The sequence below is a fragment of the Streptopelia decaocto genome (assembly GCF_964273445.1).
Source record: "Streptopelia decaocto genome assembly, chromosome: 12".
NCBI classification, from domain to species: Eukaryota; Metazoa; Chordata; class Aves; order Columbiformes; family Columbidae; genus Streptopelia; species Streptopelia decaocto.
In genome coordinates, this window is record NC_138667.1 from 11,054,902 (window position 1) to 11,074,354 (window position 19,453).

The following is a 19,453-nucleotide window of genomic DNA, read 5'->3' on the forward strand; positions in this document are numbered from 1 at the left end:
GTCACCAGACCAAGTGTCACACCAGAACGCTTTCCAAGTTTTCTCATTTTCTGGTGTCATCCAGCCCTCGCTACCTTTGAAAGTGGGAAGCTGACTACGCTCTTGGAAATTTTACCCCAGCATCATTTGGGGTCCCTCCCTCCACTCTGAGCAAAACAGTAGCAAAAGCCCAGTTATTCTCACCCAGTCTGAGAAACTGAACAGCTGAAGCAAGGGATGGGCCAGATGCTGAACCTACGCTCCAAGCTGACAAACCACAACTGTTAACCAAACTCTAAAGGAAACAAAATTTGAAATCATAAAGCCCATCCAAGCATTGTGGCTACATTTCCTCAAACTAAAACTTCATAATGTAAGAACAAAAAACTCTAATACTCAGCGACAGAAAACAATTCTGACTGGCAAGAACAAAGTATCAACAAGGAATGAAGCTACAATGATCACCCCATTTAGCTAGAGACTTCATTTAATCACCTATTTCAAGTATTTCGTCTGTCAAATATATCCCCATTAAGAAAGTTTCCACATATCTAGTGTAAAATTACGAATGCTGTTAAATGTCATTAGATAGCAATCAGTTCTATGCCAAAACCAAAGATATTCTTCTAGCTATTCTCTTGTACAGATAGTGGTTTTCATGCCAAGTTTTTCAAGGAAAACAGGGCATCCAAATGCTTGTGTTATGCACTGACATTTTCTGATGGTGATTTTAACTGAAAATTGCTCAGGATATTCTCAGTCCCTAACTTGCTCCAGAAAGCTTCTGAAGAATATGACTGAGTTGATGCAAATTTCCATATTCTAAATTAGAAAACCATTTAAACTTGAATACAGAGTTGAAGACACCACCATCCCAGTCCTTTAAAGAAGTCCTTCAGTGCTATGTGACATTCAATCCAACGACTCAGACTTTTTCAGGCTGAAATACAAAATGACCCTTCACATGGCTACTTCTCTCTAAGGAGTGATAAACCTAAACTGAAGCAAAAGGTTGAGCTGGCTACAAGTGAGAATACAGCCAGGCTGCTACTCTTCAGTATGACATATTGAACAGAAAGAGCCCAGATGGAAGACAGGAAAGGAAAAACAAATCCACACACGCTACCATCTCCCTGCATGCAGGCGACCAGCTTGCTGGCTACTACCCTGTGGGTTTCCTACAAGAAGCCACTCAATATGTCATTTCAAAAGACTGAAACAATAATGTTAAAAAGAAGGATCTGACAAAGAACTGCGACTTATATGCAAAAGGTTTTTAAGTCCCCAAAAAGACAGAAATGTCTTTCTCAGGTGCAGTGATACAATTATGAGCAGTGGGCACAACCCTTACACATCATTCTCAATCTAGTTTGCATAAGAGGTTCCTTATAAAGAATTAATGACTTTGGAACTGCCACCCAGCCCCTTAGGGTCCATCAAAACGGCGATCAACTCTCTGAACATGCTGCATAAAATATTTTCTCAGGCATTTTCCAAGGAACTGAGTTAATTTCTAACCACGGTGTAAATTTGTCCATGCAGTGAAAGAAGTAGGAAGAAATAAATAACTGGTTATTATGTGGAGAACACCTTAATAATGACCTGGCCTTTTACTTCTTGTGCATGTTAATCTGAAAAATATCTAGAATTTTTGCAAGGTTCTTCTGCTACAATCTGCCATGGAGCAACCCCAGGTACAACGGTGCCATCTCTCCCACAGCTCTGCCAGGACTAGCTTAGGTCTAAGCAACTCTCCAGTTCAATCCCAGTTAACGGTGTGGGGAGGTTTCACTGGGAAGGACGGACTATGCTCAGGATCCATTTCTGAACAGTTCCAGGCTCTCTGGTGAAAGTGCTCATGTTGTAAAAACACTGATGGGTTTGGACTGCAAGTAGGAAACAAGTGGAAAAATCTGTACAAGCTTTTTACTGAATTATCACATGGGCAAGTGCAGTTCTGCTGCTCTGCTGAGCAAGGGAAGGTCACAGAAACCTGCTGCAGGGACGATATTGTGGTCACGGGGACAGTCGTCATCGCAGCTTTCACCAGCACCTGGGGAGGGAGCAGCTGAACAACTAAGTGCTCAAGTTACTCGAGATACAGAAAGGTTTTTTAAAAGAAGAAAGTATTTGAAGCAAGAGAAAATTATGGTGTAAGCACAGGTAGGAAAAAGAGACACAAAAAAAAAAAAAAAAAAAAAAGGAGAGAAAACCCCTTTAAAGCAGCTGACAGATATGTATGAGTCCATGTGGCAAAAATTAGCTGCTTCTTCAGCTGTATAAAGGGTTATTGTACACATAAAAAGTCCTGAAGAAAGATGGGTAAGTCAGCCCTGTCAGCAACCTCACGGCGCAAAAGCCCCTGACAGCAGCTCGGTACCTCGTTCCAGGACCAGAGCTGGCAGCACGGGAGGATGCCCGTCTGTCTGTGCATCCGTCTGTCTGTCCTGCAGAATGATGCCGCATCCCAACACAGTGCTGTTGCCCATTGCTGCAGGCTCTCCCGTAGGCAACGAGAAGGGCTGTGCGTTACTGCCCGCAGCCAGATTTGAGTAAATACAGGTGCTCGCTTAAAATAAACCCTCTCTAGTTTCAGTTTGATGTAGTTTCATTTGTGCATCACTCTTAAATGCTGTTAAACAGTTGCACATGTCATCTCCAAATTGAGGTTTTCTGTAATTCACAGTTTATATATAATCTGCTTGTTAAGTCTGGAAAACCTTCAGGGAAACTCCTGAATACACATTTTGAATAATTACAATCACTTTCATTACGGATAAATTGCGGTAAATGGATAAATTTTTAAAAAAATAAAGTTTTAAACTGAAAACCACAGATTTTAACAGAAGGGCAGTATTTTCAGTAAGTATTTTCTTATTTTGTGCATAAATGCAAACAGTCATGACTTGGTTTGGGAAGCACCGGTGGTCCATGGAAATTCCTAGGAAGAATCTGAATGCATGGCACACTTTGAGGATTTGGTGTTTTCTTAATGACCACCAGAACCAGCAACAGACTTTCAAGGAGTCCTTGACAGAAACGCTGCTGACAAAATGAGCAGACAAAAATCAATATGTAAAATAAAATGAGTGAACGTGGATTTGGCAATTTCCCCTTGCTTGTGCATTCCCCTCTCTCCTCCACAGCCGGCTCCGCTCAGGTGCGGCCACAACCAGCCCCAGACTGTCTGCTCAGGAAGTGAATGTGCTGCAGACACAGCTTCTTTTTGGTCGCAGAAGTAAGAAAACAACTGAAAATGGCAGGAGTTCAAGAGAGATGCAAAGAAGCGAGTATGCACATGGGGTTTTACAGGTGCTGTCCTGCCCGGGCAGCCCAGCTGACTGGGGGACTTGAAGACGCTGTCGCTCCGCAGCATGTGCAACCTGCGAGTTATCCAGCACCGTGTGCAATTAGATGGATGGATGGATTAGATGGAAATTAGAACAAAGAAAATCTCCATGTTGTAAATAAAAACAGTGTCAGGAAGAAGGGACTTGCATTATCTTTTTGCATCGCATGACGCCTCCAGAGAGCTACCGATGACACAAATCTCTGTATCTACACAGCAAGATTCACGGATTTCAGAAAGACCCAAATTTCCTTCTGATTTGTTAGTTAACAAAGCTGAAGTTCTGTCAAGTAGTTTAAGAGTGTCAAAAAGAGGAAATGTGGACAAAAAAACACATTAAAAAAAGGCAACGAGCTGAAAAGAGAATCATCCTCCAGCTCAAGAACAAGTGACTCGAGCCACTCAGAGCTCAGCCACAGCCTCATTAAATTAACTGATATTCCAAATAAAGAGATGACAGCTGATGCTGTGTTCACGCTTAGCAAAAGGCAGCTGGAGGCATGCTGCAAGTCGGTCTTTGTTTTAGATCAATAAAAGGTACCATTTCAGCATATTTACCTCGTAGTTAAAAATAGATTATAAAAGACCCATAGTGGTTTATAGCATTTAAAAGGATTAGTGATAGTAAAGAACCTAATGGGTTTGATCCGGTATATTGAAATGTGACTTAAATTCCTAAATTGTGAGATACTCTACGCTAACTCCAAACTCTGACAGGATTACATTAAGCAACGATCAAAGAACAAGAAACTTGCCACTCAAGCAGTCTTCAGTGACAGACTTCTCTGAAGATAAATGTTTCTGCAAGGCTTAAGGAAATTTTTTACATGATGCAAGTATTAAGATACTGTCCGTAAAACTTAATATGATAATAAATCTTTCAAACCTCATCATCCTCTTACAAGATTTAAAGGAAAAAAAAAGTGAATTTGCATCTCTGAGAAAGAAGATTACTACTAAAAGTTTGGTGCTGATTTCTTTATTCTGTTTAACAATGAACTAACAGTTGAAAAAAGTCAAAATGTTGTCACAACTCCACAGAAATACACATCACATCATACATGCACTATTTTTAGAAGTACAAATATTCCTCATTCAAAAAATTACAGATAGAAAAGAACTGTCAAAAAAGTACGTAGGTAATAAATTCAAGACGTCGCACTCAAAAGAAGATTTGAGAGTAATGCAGAAGTTTCTATCAAATTGTTAAACCTCATTTAGGTTTGACTTCTACAAGAAACATAAGTGCAAAACTTCCTTTATTTTTTAATAGTGAATATAAATGCTTGAACCATTTACTTTCCCATTAGTTGATCCAAGATCAAACCAGCAATTTCACTTCTATAAAGCAACAGAACTACCATTAAACATTTTTTTCCTAAAAGCATCAACATAGAGACATCAGCTGTTTTGAGTCTGGCTGTAGTTTTGTAAGTACCCGTTGAGTGGACACAAAAGTTCAGAACATAGTTGAACAAAGATGATCACAATTACTTTTTCCTTTTGTAATTAAGAAATACAGTTGCATTACCTATTGGGTCGAGAACTAGACTACGAACTAGAAATGATGAAGTATTTATCTGAGTTGTGATGATTTCCGGCTGTGTGACCCTGAGTTCCTGTGTGGATTCTTATCTACATTAGACAGTCCATGCACAGAGTGCATATCTCCAAAAAGAGATGCAATCATACTAACAAGCCAGATTTGAAGCACAAACAGGCATAATTAATACCAATGGCACATTTCTTTCCAATCCATTAAGTGTGAGCAAGAGCTTTCTCCAAATGACTCCAGCCTTGCTTTTCCCCACCCAGTCAGGATGACACTGCGGAGGGGACATGAAAATACAGAGAGTTAAGTAACAAAAATGAAAAAGGCAACAAGCCCAGAAATGCCCTGGGATAAAGAGGTCCCATGTCATTATGGATGCCCAGACCTGCCCCAGGCAGAGCCAGCCATGTGCAACCATGTGCACTGGGGCTGCCATCGTGATCCAGCCGCACCCTAAAAACCCCCATTTGAGTAGTGTTTTGCCAAAAACACATTTATCTCCCCAACCCTGCTGTCTAGCGATGCTGTAGAAGTGAAAAGTCCAGCACCAGCAGAACCTGGACAGAACTGCGAGCAGAGCCAGACCTCAGGCTGTTCACCCACCAAACAAGAGCGAGTTTAACACACCTTTTTGCATATGTATTGCAAGAACAAATCCATGTTATTATGTGCTTTGAAGGTGAAAACAGAAATATAATCCTTTTCAGTTTGAGTGAGAAGAAAGAACACATATGTTCACTGTATTTTACTGGAAGAAGGTAAAAAAACCCACACCACGTCCCAAATTTAAATACTTATTCTGCAGGAGACCAGTGCTCTTGTGAAACAGTATTGCTCTACGAACCACAAAAAAGTTGTAAAGGAGCCTAAATGATAACTCCTCCACCAAAGAAGCCAATAAAACAATCCACTTTTAACATTAGTTCATTCAAAGGGGGAAAAAAAGAAAATTAAGATACCCACCTTAATCTGAGTATCAACTATCTTGAAGATTTACAGTTAAATTCAGTACTAGGGCTCTTTTGCCAAGTAAAAGGCATAAGAGAAAGGAAGAGCCTCAAAGATGGTAACAATCATTTCAAATATTACTTAAAGTATCTGCATAGAAATCTTTATCTGATGGCCATTCACAGGGTTTTCTGCAGAATGAGTTCCAGCAATAACAGGGAGCTCCACATGAGAAACAGATGCAAGCTCATGTTACAACCTAATGGGTAATTTTTTTACAAAAGCAAAGATTAACCTTAATTCTAGAATCATTTTGGTTGGAAAAGACCTTTAAGATCATCAAGTCCAACCATTAGCCCACCCCTGGCACTAACCCATGCCCCTCAGAACCTCATCTCTGTGTCTGTTTAACCCCTCCAGGGATGGTGACTCCACCACTGCCCTGGGCAGCCTGTTCAGTGCCCGACAATGCAATCTAAACCTCCCCTGGCACAACGGGAGGCCATCTCCTCTCTCCTATAGCTGGTTACTTGGGAGTACTCCTAGGGCAGCCCTTATCTTGGCACTCTGTGGTGTGACCCCCAGGGCTCATGTCCCCAACAGGCCCGGCCTTGCTCATACCCCTCTCCGCAAGGGCCCGCAGCTGATCCCGCAAGACATATCTGTGTGCACGCCCGCTGGCTCGGCCAGCGCCGCACTCCCGCTCTGTCACACCGGCAGCTTCGCCGCAGCCGAGGCCCGACCGCTCGCACCGGCGGCTCAGGCGGCAACGGCCGCGTCCGTCACCATGGCGACCGGACGCCCCCGCGCGGCAGTCCGACCAATAGCCGCTCGCTCCCTCTCCCCCGCGCGCCCCCACGCGCCGCAGGCCGCTGGCCCCGCCCCTCAGCCGCGTCTGGCCTTGAACCCCCAGGGCAGATGGATCAGCTCCTCAGAAGATAAGTGCGACCGAGCTGCTCAGCAGTATTCCATAAAATACACTAAATAAATTGTAAATACTAATCATAGTATATTTAATGCACAGAGATTTACATTTTAAGGAGTTGATGGACATTGCATAGATAATCCCCCTTAAAAGCAAACACAAGGAATCTTCTGTTTAATCATGAAAGGAAAAATTCTGAGCTGGGAGAAAGCAACACCAAATTTCAACACCTATAGCATTTAAGTTTTCTTTAGAAAGCAGAAAACTAACCATGTCTGAGAGATGAGGCATTTAAAAACTTGAACAGAGTCACATTGAGTCCTCCAACATCCCAGCACGGAGTCCCCGCAGAGCCCCGAGCACGGAGGGTCCCCGAGGTCCATCACGCACGTCTGCCAAAGGGCACTTAGCGCCAGGCTGGAGGGCGAAATCCAACACTGCCTTCATTCATCACGCCATGCCAGAGAGGAAACCTGCCGCCCAGTCTGTACACTTTTCCCACTCGGGCAGAAAACATAACTGCAAGTTCTTCTCTTAATAAGAGTTTCATTCAAAAAGCCTCCCCTCCTTATCCTGCCCATTCTCACATGAGCTGAGATGAAGGGTCACATTATAAAGCCTGTTTTTCAAGACCTGCCATGTATGAGCAGACTCATATAGGTTAGAGTTAAACCTAGGCACAGAACAAACCATCCCTCAGAAAAATTCTTTATTTTATCGGATTATAACGGAATATGGAAAATATAGGCATCCAATTTTTATTGTCAAACGGGCAGCTGGTTATCGTGTTTCAATTTCTTAGTCATCTGTTGAGTTACAAATTACTTTTCGCTACACCAAGTACTGTACAACACTGTCCAATTAGGAGCTCACAGTCTACAAAGCAAGGATTGGTATTTCGGTTCAGGCTGCTGAAAACCCAACAGCTTGCAAATATGCTATCAGAGAGGTGGCTGTTCACTCCCTACCACTTAGCACTTGTTCATCCAGGACAACACCTAACAGCATTAACAGGCCTCGTTTTATATATTCCTAGTTAACTGACATAAAAAGCAGATTTAGGAATATGCTGTTGATTTATGAAGTTTATACCGTTTCCCATCAAATGCTAAAGAAGCCACTAGATTTGCAACATGTAACTATACGTGCAGATACATGCATGCGCTCCATGTAGATGGTAACATAAAGAAATAAATCAACATGAAGTCCTAACGAGGACATCATCTGTTGACTAATCACAACCCTGTGAGTGTAGCACTCTGACTCCTTACATCGATAACCTACAAACTCTGAAATCTTTCACGAAGACAGATAACTTGGTCTTCCTTAGACCAGAAATGCCGAGTCCCTCCAGGCACACGGCACAGGTACCACCAGCATCGGCTGCTCCTGGGATTCTCTTCCTCTTAGCGACAAATCTGAAAATTATTTCCTGCGAGCTTATTCATTGCCACAAACACCAAAGAGACACATTTTGTCATCCACAGATTGGAATTTAATTCCTAATAAAGCCTTACGCACAACTGCCCAGACCATGAGGGTCCAACATCTCATTTCATCAATAACTGATTCAGGTTACTTACTAACGACAAAGTTCAACACGTGACGCTTCTTGAAATGAGATGGTAGAAGACCTTAAACTTCAAGCAGCATATTCTTCCTGTCACAGCAACGAGAGCTTTGCTGCTTACGAGACTGCACACATCAGATATTCTGAAGTGCATCAACTGAGAGAGGCTTTGTTCCTTTAGAGGAGATGAAAAGGAAGATTGGCAAAAAAGGAGAGAAATTGAATTTGTTTTTTCCTGTGCTTGAAGACTACTCAAGGACTGTGTACTTCAGCATTAGTACTGTTTTTTAACCTTTGATTTTCAAAGCAAATCAAAATATCCAGAACAATTATTTTCTATGAAATAATCTGTCTGGATCACAGGTATACCCTGCTACCAAACAGGAAGTCTGTATGTGAAAAATAATGTTGAAGATTAACCTCCATATAAAAGCATTGTGGCCTTGAAACCACAGCCGTACGTGCTTTCACACAGCGCAGATTATACAGTCTGTGATGTTATTTAAGACTAGCAAATGAGTTGCTGTTACTCTTTTTGATGCTTGAACTACCACTATGCTATTTTTAAGCAAGTAAACACAACCAAGTACAACGATACTCTTAATGTTGTATTGAACGGCATTCACGATTGACTAAATTCCAAACCATAGTTCAAATTTATTAAGGGAAAAAAAAAAACAGAATCACCAATTCTAACATCTTGCCAAAAGAACTCCAGGTAAAACCAACAAAAAACAAGAATGACCATTTCTCCATCCAGCAAACATTTTAACATTTATTTATAGCGTTCAACTGAAAACCCCGAAACCAAAACACCTCTTTTTTAGCTAGTGCCTGAACCTTCACTTCCACCTATCCTGTTCAAACCCAAAGCACTCCACTGCTCCCCAACAAGAACTGTTCGCAAAAGTGACAAACATGGCTCATTTCATCTCACCAGCTTTTCTCAATAAAACGAAGGCCAGCCAGCCATGCAGATGGCACGATGCCAAAGAGATGGGCCAAGGCAGAGCAGACTCACCGACAAATAGCTGCTGGAATCCACGTTGTCGGTGATGGTCTGACGCTCGCCCCTCTGGTTGATCTTCCGAAACCTCCGACGGGACTGCCTGATTGGGACTTCTCTTTGCAAGATGTTTTCCTCATTGTCCTTGGAGTTCTCCACCTGAAACACATGTTCAGGCTCCTGGTTAAACATCCAGTTCTTCCATAGCACCGAAAGCCGATGGAGCCGTATGAAGCTCATGAGGAAGGAACAAACATAAGTTCAGAGCAGTTAAATTTTTCTTGAGAAAACGACTGCAGACGTTTCGGAGAACCAGTGCTGCATGTCTCAGAACTACGTTATTACAATGAGCCGGAGGCCACAGTTTCCTTCCAGGAAACAGTTTTTAAAAAAAAAAAAGTAAAAAAGGCACACGTATCCTCTAAACAATGTCACTCACCAGTAGAAAATGCTTTTACACCCACACGTACCACACAACACGAGTTACAGACACAGCTCGTTTCAAGTGTATCTTCAACACAGAAGTTACCATTTCTTTGAGTACTCAGTCTGCCAAAGGTATTGCATTATATCCTATTCTTATTGGTGTAGTTTTTAAAAGTGTAACTTTGTTTCCAGTACCAGTCACAGCTGAACAACTTTAAATACTCCAGCTTTTTATAAATAGCTACTTCAGCTATGTCATACCGACTTCTAATCAATTCCAGAAGATTAAGAAGAAATAACTGTAATCTGATTCACATCTTGATGTTAACTATTATTTGTGACTAAACATTAAAAATTAGGTAAATCTATCTTGTTAGTAAAAGCCAACATGAAACCTTTTGATCTCGCTAGTTCCAATTCCTTTTTTTTCTATAAAAAGCAGTCTCATCCTTTCCCATTTCCTTCTGATGTTTTGGAAAAATATCTCCTAGCAGGAAGCAGAACAGACGTGCACGAAAACAGGCAGCAGCTGGGCAAGAAGCTCCTCTACTATACATTTACTATACAGGAGTTTATACTGTCCTCAGTGATTTATTTTTTTTAATTTTTGTTTTCAAATGTCACTTGAAAATCCTAAACATAAGACTTTAGTACTGGAACAGGAGAACCTCAATGCGGTCTTATGCAGCCTTTACGTCATGTACTTGGGTAAATTATCTCAAAATTAAAATTCATAAAGGTATAAAGGAATGAACAGACGGGAACAATAAAGTAACAAAAATACCTAAACCATCATGAAAGCAAGATCACATCTACTTTCCATATCATTTTTTCCAAACAGCTAAGTCTGTCTGAGGTCACAGGAAGGTGCAAGCAGCTGGGCTTGCCTTGTGGGCTCTTTTTAATTCGATAGAGAAAAATATGCATCAACAATATACGTTAAAGATATCGTTAAAAAAGGTGAACCTGATACCACAGTGTTGTCAAAGAAGCAAGAAGAAAAGCAGAGTTCCCCTAGAACGGGACAACCACACTTTTCACTAGAATTTTACTACCTGTTTGCAAAGGCACAGAACAATGAGGAAAGATATCCATCATGCTTACAGCAGCACTGCTGCTGGTATAAGGATGTACGAAAAAAAACCCCAAAATGTATATATACACACACACATGGCATACAGGTCAACAAAAAAACAAAACAAAAAAATCCTTTTAAATAGACCACTTAGTATAATTTTAAAAGTAGCAAGACACTGGATAGAGAAGCCCTTCTTCACCTAGCATAAAATATGGATTTTTAGTTAGCAATAATGTTGCTCCCAAATTATACAGAAGGCTTCCAGAATTAAGAAAGTTTGGTTTTGTACAGTTACTCTATTAAACAACCAACATCATGTGGATTTCATTTATCATTTTTGTGTGTGCCACACTATGTAAGCCCCTTCAATAAATGCATTATTTCCTTTTTTTCTCTGTGTTTAGTCCTACAGGATCACAGAAACTAAAACAAGTGCTGAGCTTCTCCAATATAATGGAATAACCTGGACACCGAGGACTCGCTGAAGTGGCCAGACAACAACTCTTCCAATACTGCGAACCCTTATTATTACGAAGTCCCAAAATGAAAAGGTATTTTTAAGACTGAAGTAAAAGAAACACTCAGTGAAAGATGAAGTTAGTTTTCAGTTAGAATTGTGGAAGAAAAATAAGAAGTGAGCATAAATGTATTATCTGTTAGCACAAAGGCAAAACAACCAACTCCAAGTGGAATCTGAAACTGAGACCAGCTGCTTCCTTCGGTTACCGCCACTGCTGTCACCAAAAACAAATTAAAGAAAAATAACAATCAGAAAGCAAGGAAAGAGCTTCACACCACACAGCTTCCAGTTCGGTACCACCAGCACCATCAGGATTTTGAGTGCAGACAACATTGTTTGTGCTTCTGATTTCTGATTTACAATAACATACACAAATGGGTTTTGATACGCTGCACATCAGCAGGTCAGGGCTCCCTGGCACTCCTCATCACTCAGCCCTGCTTTGACCTGCTTAAAGCCAAAAGTTTCTGTTGGCAGAGAGCAAATCCAACCTCCTCACATCCCCCTGAACGGGACAAACACTCGTAGGGAGCAATTCAGCATCTCTGTGGGTGCTGTGGGCTGTGCCCTGGCGTGGGAGCAGAGGGAGGACCAGGCCACCAGCTCAGATGGAGACTGCTGCCCCACAGACTTTTATTATTATTTGATTTTCAATATGTAACAAGAAGTCTGGAATAGCATACTAACTGACTAGTTTCTGATCAAGAACGTTTCCATAGAGCCGGCTTCACCCACAGCACTGGCTGCCACGTAAAAATCGAGGAGGTTTGTAAGACTGTCCCCAAATTCACCATGCAGCCCATGCCAGCAATGGAGTATTTTTGAGCTCCAAATATCACACTGTCTTACGCTTAAGATCTGAAGAAGAAAACAAAAGCGCCAAGGAACAACATAAAGGACACTTCGGAACACTGAGATATGCTGCGATTCTGGGCCATTTTCTTAAATGATAAATGGGCCTATTATTAATTCAATAGATTGCTCAGGCTCCAAAAATATGAGCTACAATGTTCATTCACACGCTATCTGTTATCCTCATTAACTTAAGTTGACCACATTTTATGGCCTTTAAAATGGGTCAGTTCCCAGAGGATTTCCACTACAGAACTGATTTACATTCTAACAAGAAAGGATAAGGGGGGGTGGGCAAAACCCACAACTAAACAAAACAGCAGTAGAGAACGATGGTGTTCTTCAAATACACTGAAGTAGCTAATTCTTTTGCTTGAAGATAAAAACTCCTTATGTATCAAATCTTATTAGTATGTTGCAAATTAAAAGAGAAAATAAAATATAAATGAATAAGAATTAATCATGGAAATGAAACTCGAGTACACCTTGTGTCTGCATAGAACATTAGCAAGGTGCGTACCATCACATTGATGCTTTTTTCTCACCCATTTGAAGTCCTACCTAAAAAACTGACAGTTAACAGTATCTTTAGTTACATTAACCTGTAAAACGTGAACATAAAAATAATGAAGAAACAATTTTGTACTTTCAATTTTCTGATTTTCCTACAGAAAAAAAATATAATGAAGTTCCAGAAAAGGATTTAAGGTACTTCCAGGTATCTCTATACTCTCTATATTCTCAGTGGGATTTAACTACAATTCCAGAAAGTTCAAGAGGTTTAAAACACAGAGGATGATAGTGCAGGTTGTGCATTTGTCTGCAGGGACAAGCGGTTTCTGAGCAGGCTGTGACAGGGTGCTCCTCTGAAAAAAACTCACAGTTTTAGCTACTCAAGCTGCACATACACAAAACTCTATGGTTTCTTAACAAAATATTTTAATAAGATCATTTTCTCTCCAGTAGTACGTGCTACATGGAAGCTACTCTTTGATTTGCATCTTCTTGTTGTTTTGGTTTGGGTTTTTTGTTTGTTTTTTGTTTTAATGGTGATAAGGCCAAATAAGGATGCGTATGAGTTGTGTAACCCATTTGTTAGTGAAACTGAGCCAAACAGACCAAATTCTTCTTCTGTTACATCAACCTGAAGGATTCCAGAGATTCGAGAGGTCTATATATGATTGGGTAAGTGAACATTTGTCATTCTATGTCACAACATGCCAGGAACGTTGAGGTGTCTGGCCCAGCTCACCCAGGCCTGGCTCAGCCCAGGCCGTGGACTCGGACATACTCCGCATGTCAAATCCTTGACAGCAGCAAACAGGCAAAACTCTGAAGCAGCAGCAAACCCAAGTGCCTGGGGCATACGCATGACATGGCTGCACATGCTGTCACCCAAGCAGTCCTGTGGCACCCCTCAAGGCATAAATCTCCCTCCCAAACCTCCAGCTTTGAGAAGAGACAGGATAATTGGGAATACACAATGAACTATTTCACTCAAGGGGACCGATGGAGGCTTCTTGCACCATTACCTACGCTCACTTCATGACATGTCAGACCGTAGCTTAAAACGTGCTGCAGCAAAGAGCAAATTACTGATGCTGTCAAAGCCCGTGAGCAGAACCAGACTGACACTGCACAGAAAGAACGGCACAAAGGACACCAAACGTACTCGGTACGGGACATCGCCGGCGATGTGTATTGCGAGAAACATTTCTCATAGAAGCTGAACATTTACGGACTCAATGAGTAAGAGACATCCTCAAATATTAGTTCTATTTAGTGTTATTGTCTCTAGATATAAGGGAGCTAAATAAACAGCAGTTTAGAGATCTAAGCCTGCTTAACAGCTATGTTTCTTCTCAGAACAACAAACATTTTTAGTCCAGCTCTATTAGCAAGATCCCATAAGATCTAAATTGAAAGAGATCTTCCAGTGTCCCCAGCCACACTACTCAGGCACAACGTTGGTCTGCATGATGGAAAAGCAATCCTAATATTCCAGCTTCTGACAGTACGTGTACATCAACCCAGGAAGGACTGAGTTACAACTTATTGGCACATACGAACTCAGCAGTATCTGAAGAAGCAGAAGGAAACCTGGCCATGGAAAAATGACAACTAAACTGAAAACTCTTATGTTCCTTCTCCTCTTACCTAAAAGCCTTCATGCTCTGTGGAACTGCAAAGGTGAGGACTAAGAAGGCCTTTCCTACCAGACCCTGAATGGCTGGCATGGCTGGTAAAAAGCAATGAAATGGAATGTGGGGGTGTACATAAAATATTTGAGATAGCAGTCTATCACTGCCTGACTCAGGAACGCTCAACTCAGCCATCATGGTAGGCTTTTGAAACTCAAGTAAGCATAATTTTAGAAAGAATGACCTAATCATCATCACCATTTACCCATCTAGATTAAATTTACATAGCTATTGCTGTACGATAGCAGCCATAGGTATAATTGAAATCAAGGCAATTTTGATGCAATTTTATAGAATACTTTACAATAAGCTTTCTGCTATAAAACAGAAAGAATTTGCTGAAATCAGCAATAGATTTAAATACATTTGAAAAAAAGTCTGTCTTACCACAATCATTTCTGAAGGCTCCAATATGATACATTCGCATCCTCGTTTTCCTCCAGACTGTTTGCCAAAACTAGAGTGGGATGGGAAAAAAAGCAAATGAAAAAGAATGAGATGAACAGCCTATTTTACCTTTTCAGTAACAAAAATAATTGGCAATGGTGTATGTTACAATATCCTTAAAAACAAAAGAGGACAAAGAAAAATTGATGAAAAATTCTACCCAGATAGTACCATTATTGTAATATTTTATTTACTCAGCACCTCTCGTCATTCCCTGCTATGTAAAGCCTTAATATAAAGAATATTCTTTTGTAAAATCATTATTACTTGCGGGTACTCAAAACCACTCACAATGCATTTCAGTGTTGACAAGAAAACATTGGTAAATTTTAATTAAGCATTAAACAGGCTTTGTAGAAACAAATATACATAAATTCCAAGAACTCCAAAGTACTTCTTTGCAGGCGGTATTTGTAATGACTCCATGTCACTCCTTCATTCTCCCAGCAAACGGGAGGACAGTTCTGTAAAACCGAGCCTTAACTTGGGGCCTCTGTCTTTACATTGATTCTTGTACCATCACAAGGAGCACATCATGGGCATGATGGGCAGTGTAATACAGGAGAAGAGGCTAAAAGCACAGTGGTTCAGCTGATTGACTCTAAAAGGCGATATCTTCAGGACATCTAAGGACAGAGGTGACTTTAGGGAAATCAACTCTGGAGAAGGTTCCACCCAAGCAGATCTGAGGGTGCTGGAACCACCAGCAAGAAAGAGCTCAGTGAGATACCTAGGCAGCAGCTGGTGATGTTACAGACCAATAACCTCTTTAATCACGTAATTTGTGACTGTAGGAACACCTGCAATCAAAAAATCTCTGGCTTTACAAAGTAACTTAGTCTTCACTACAGACCTGTTAACCCAAGTTAGGTACACTTGACCCATCCCACCAACTGAGCTCAGGTGACAGCGATCCCATACAGACCTTTAATTAGAAAATAACTACTTGATTAACGGCATCATGACTGGATTAGCAGTCCGGTAGCTGTAGCTGCTGTGTTACAAACTCACTGTCAACAGCAATGACTTTCTGACACAGATCAGCAAGTGAAATAACTGCAGAATCAGTTAACTCAAAGCAGAGATTAATGTGTAAATTAGAAGGAGACTAAGACAAGTGGGTCAACTCCATCTGTTTCACTCAGGTTACACTTGGAAAGTACATCTGAAACTCCAGCCACACAAAACATACTAGTTACATACACCATCATCTCTACAGCAAATATGCACTGAAACATGACTGCTATATAGAAAACATATAAGAGACTCATGCTTATAAACTTTTGTTGGATACGTGCATTTTGGGAAAAGGAACTTATGCAACTGAACCGTGAAGTTATTCAAGTGAAGCTTCAGATTATTCTAACAAAGAAATTATCAGTGTAATCTGCCAGGATAAAGTATTACAGTTTACAGCAGCACAGTGGTTTAAACTGTCAAGTTTTGATTTTGCTAATGGTCTACTAAAAAAAGGAAAAAAAACAATCTTTAAATTCCATGGTTGCCATGGAGTCATAAATGACAACTGATATTTTGTCACCCCATGCTATGGCAGGCCAGAGAAGCACAAGTTTCATGCTGAAAACTGGCATTTTCACACACCTATAGTGAGCAACTCATCACTAAAATTTCCACGCCTTCTTTCATGCATTTTCCACGCAGTAAGTGATCCAGGCATGACGGTCTGTGTGTTGGCAATGTATCTAAAAGAATGGCCAAACTACTTCCACCATTACAACAAAGTTACTTCAATTCAGAAAATACAGAAAGGTCATTTTTCAAGTAAGCTCAATATAAGCTCTAACTTGAAGGTGAACTGAAATTCCATGTTACGATTTCACCACAAACCAAAAACCAAGGCAAAGTCAACTTTGCCAGGGTATCATCTGCAATTGCAAAACTAAAAAAAAGTTAAACAGTTCTACTTCTGTTTGATACAATAGAAAAATAAAGACAAGATTTTTTTCCCCAAAATTTCTGAAGAATTATGTGCAACTAGAAGATTCAGTTTTTGCAGCTTTGTAAAGAGAAATAATCATTATCGGTTTTGTCACAAACAGATTACTGCTATTGCTGTATCCCCGGTAGTTCGGAAAAGCTACAATTTTCTGCTGAAGGTTGTTCAAGCACAGTATTTTTATTGTATAACAACCATTTATCAAACTACTGGAGGTTGAGGGAGGGTTGTTTTCTTCTTGTTTTGTTTTACATAAACACATCCATGAAATTCAGCTACTGTCAAGCTCCCCCTCTGCTTCTGTTCCAACATTTGCTAATTAACTAATGGCTGTAAATACTGCCAGGAAAAGAACACCGCGTGTAGCAAAGGTCAAGCTCTTGGCACTATCATTTCTGGTCCATCAAGCACTTTACAACAACCGAACGCTCAGAAAAGGATTATGTTCCAACGACAAAACTCACCCTTCTAATCCTAAAGAATAAGCTACTCATATTTACAAGTCGGTAGGTCAGGTTTAATTATTTCCTGGTGTGCATCATGAGATGCTTCATCAATTATACCACAACAGAGCTCCCTCAAAATGAGGAGGTGTCATATGTCTTTTCCCCAGCCATAACTACCATCACATTTGAAAAACAACAATTCTAAACATTCTTCTTCATTAATATACCAAACATGTTTTAGAAACATGGATTTTTACTTTCTTAATGTCTCCTTCCATATTTTTCTCAAGAATACAAATGTGTAGCTTCTCTATCATTTAAGAGGTTTTTCCAATATCAGTATATTTCATTAATCTGCCGGTTTTAATCAAGGCTTCAAAATAATGTTCATTCCTAATTACACAATGAAATGTTTAGAATAAACAGAAACACAGCCCTGAAACGATTCACCAGGGAAGACTCTTCTGTAGTAACATCCACCAACATTAGTAACAGGCAAGATGAAAACATCATTAGCAAATACATAAGCAAAGATGTACACCTGTGTGTCTAACTTACAGAAGGTGCTAATGTATGACATTTGCCACAATTATATATATATATATATATATTTTAAAACTAAAGACCTTTAATCAACATTAAAGTTTGAATATTTCTTTTATTGGTTTACTGTCACCAAATTAGTGTCTTAACTAGTTCAGGCAAATACATTAGCAAAAATTATAAATAGCCAGAAGCAGAGTGTGCGCACATCCAAGGGAAATAAATAGAGAGAGGAGACCTGGGGAGAAGCAGGCAGCAGCATCTGGAGTCATCCACATCTGCTTGGAAGTGATGCTTCTAGTCTTTGTAAAAATTTTAGGTAATCAACAGTTTCTCACTTTTTTTTTAAAAAAAGAAATAATTTCAAGCATTAACTTAATTAATAACAAGCATTGTGACAGTAAAAGAAAATAATTATTAGGCTTTGGAGTCACCTAGTCATGTATTAAACCTGCCATGTTCCAGTTACTAATTATTTACATTAAAAAAAATTAACAGTACAGTACTTACAAAGGTATGAAAACTCTCAAGACATTAACTGATTTCAGTATCAAAACATAAGGGAATGTTTGGAAATGGAAAAGGTTAAGTTGAACAAAGCTCTGGAAATGGAGGAGACGTAATCCTGTTTGGAGAGACAAGAGCAAGCTTTCGTGCAGAGCATTCTTCCAAAGGAGAAGGAACATTTCTGTGCCAACAAACTATCCAGATAAACCTTAAATTTAACATCATTATTCCGTAGCTTCCCACTGTTGGAAGCCCAGAAAAGTCGATACTGTAAACTATATTGCGCTTTTTTATTTATAATTTTATTGTATGCTCCTGTCATTTAATATTTATCTATTACATCTGTATCATTAATTTTCAGAGAGTCACTCACTGGCTTTTGCTCTGGTGTGGGGACTGGATGAGATGATCTTTCAAGGTCTCTTCCAAGCCCTAACACTCAGTGATTCTGTGGCTTGCAACACCGTCACGAGAAAAAGAAAGTTGTCCACATACCAAAGGCAGCTTTGTTTATCCCTGATTTATGGATTCCTCATTTGCAAAAAGCTTATTTTCCTCCTGATTCACTGCTATTCATAATTAAAAATACTTCAGCAATTGCATCATGTGAGAAAGGAACATAAGTTAAACTGGCATGGTATCATATACCAACGATCAATGGAAGGTCAGAACCGCAAATAACGCGGTTCTCAGGATCAGCTGGTTGTCAGTTCATCTGTCCCTTTTCCACTGCAGGATTTGCCACCATTTGAGAATACTTCAGTTTTCAAACTCACGCCCACTCCCCAAAATACTGGAAGGCATTAAAACTTCTTTAAGGCACTGGATCTATTATAACAAACCTTACTTTTACAAAGCAAACTACTTAGAAAAGCTTCCAACATGAACATATTTTGAACACAATAAAGTAGTTGTTTAAATAGGATGTATACAAACACTTCCAACTTTCTAAACACATGTTTAAAAATGCTTAATATGCAGCTGTTAAGCAACCTGATTATTTGGTGCTGAAATACATCTGGAATTTCCAGACCGACAAATTTCAAGAATAGCCATCACATTTCACTTGAGCAATATGCTGAAGTTATTAATTACTGATGGTTTCTAACTATTCAATACTCAAAGTACATGCTTTAAAGGTAAAAAC

General features: G+C 40.0%; 1 protein-coding gene across 6 annotated transcripts in view; it reads right to left on the minus strand.

Annotated features, from left to right (window-relative positions):
• The window catches only part of RAPGEF6 (Rap guanine nucleotide exchange factor 6), a 119,152-nt gene that overhangs the window by 65,427 nt on the left and 34,272 nt on the right, over positions 1-19,453 (minus strand). For all 6 annotated transcript variants that reach the window (XM_082064046.1, XM_082064044.1, XM_082064045.1 and 3 more), the window contains exons 5-6: positions 14,794-14,863; positions 9,345-9,488 (exon numbers count right to left, since the gene is read on the minus strand). In XM_082064046.1, coding sequence (XP_081920172.1) covers positions 9,345-9,488; positions 14,794-14,863 — 214 coding nt within the window. The remainder of the gene's footprint in view (positions 1-9,344; positions 9,489-14,793; positions 14,864-19,453) is intronic.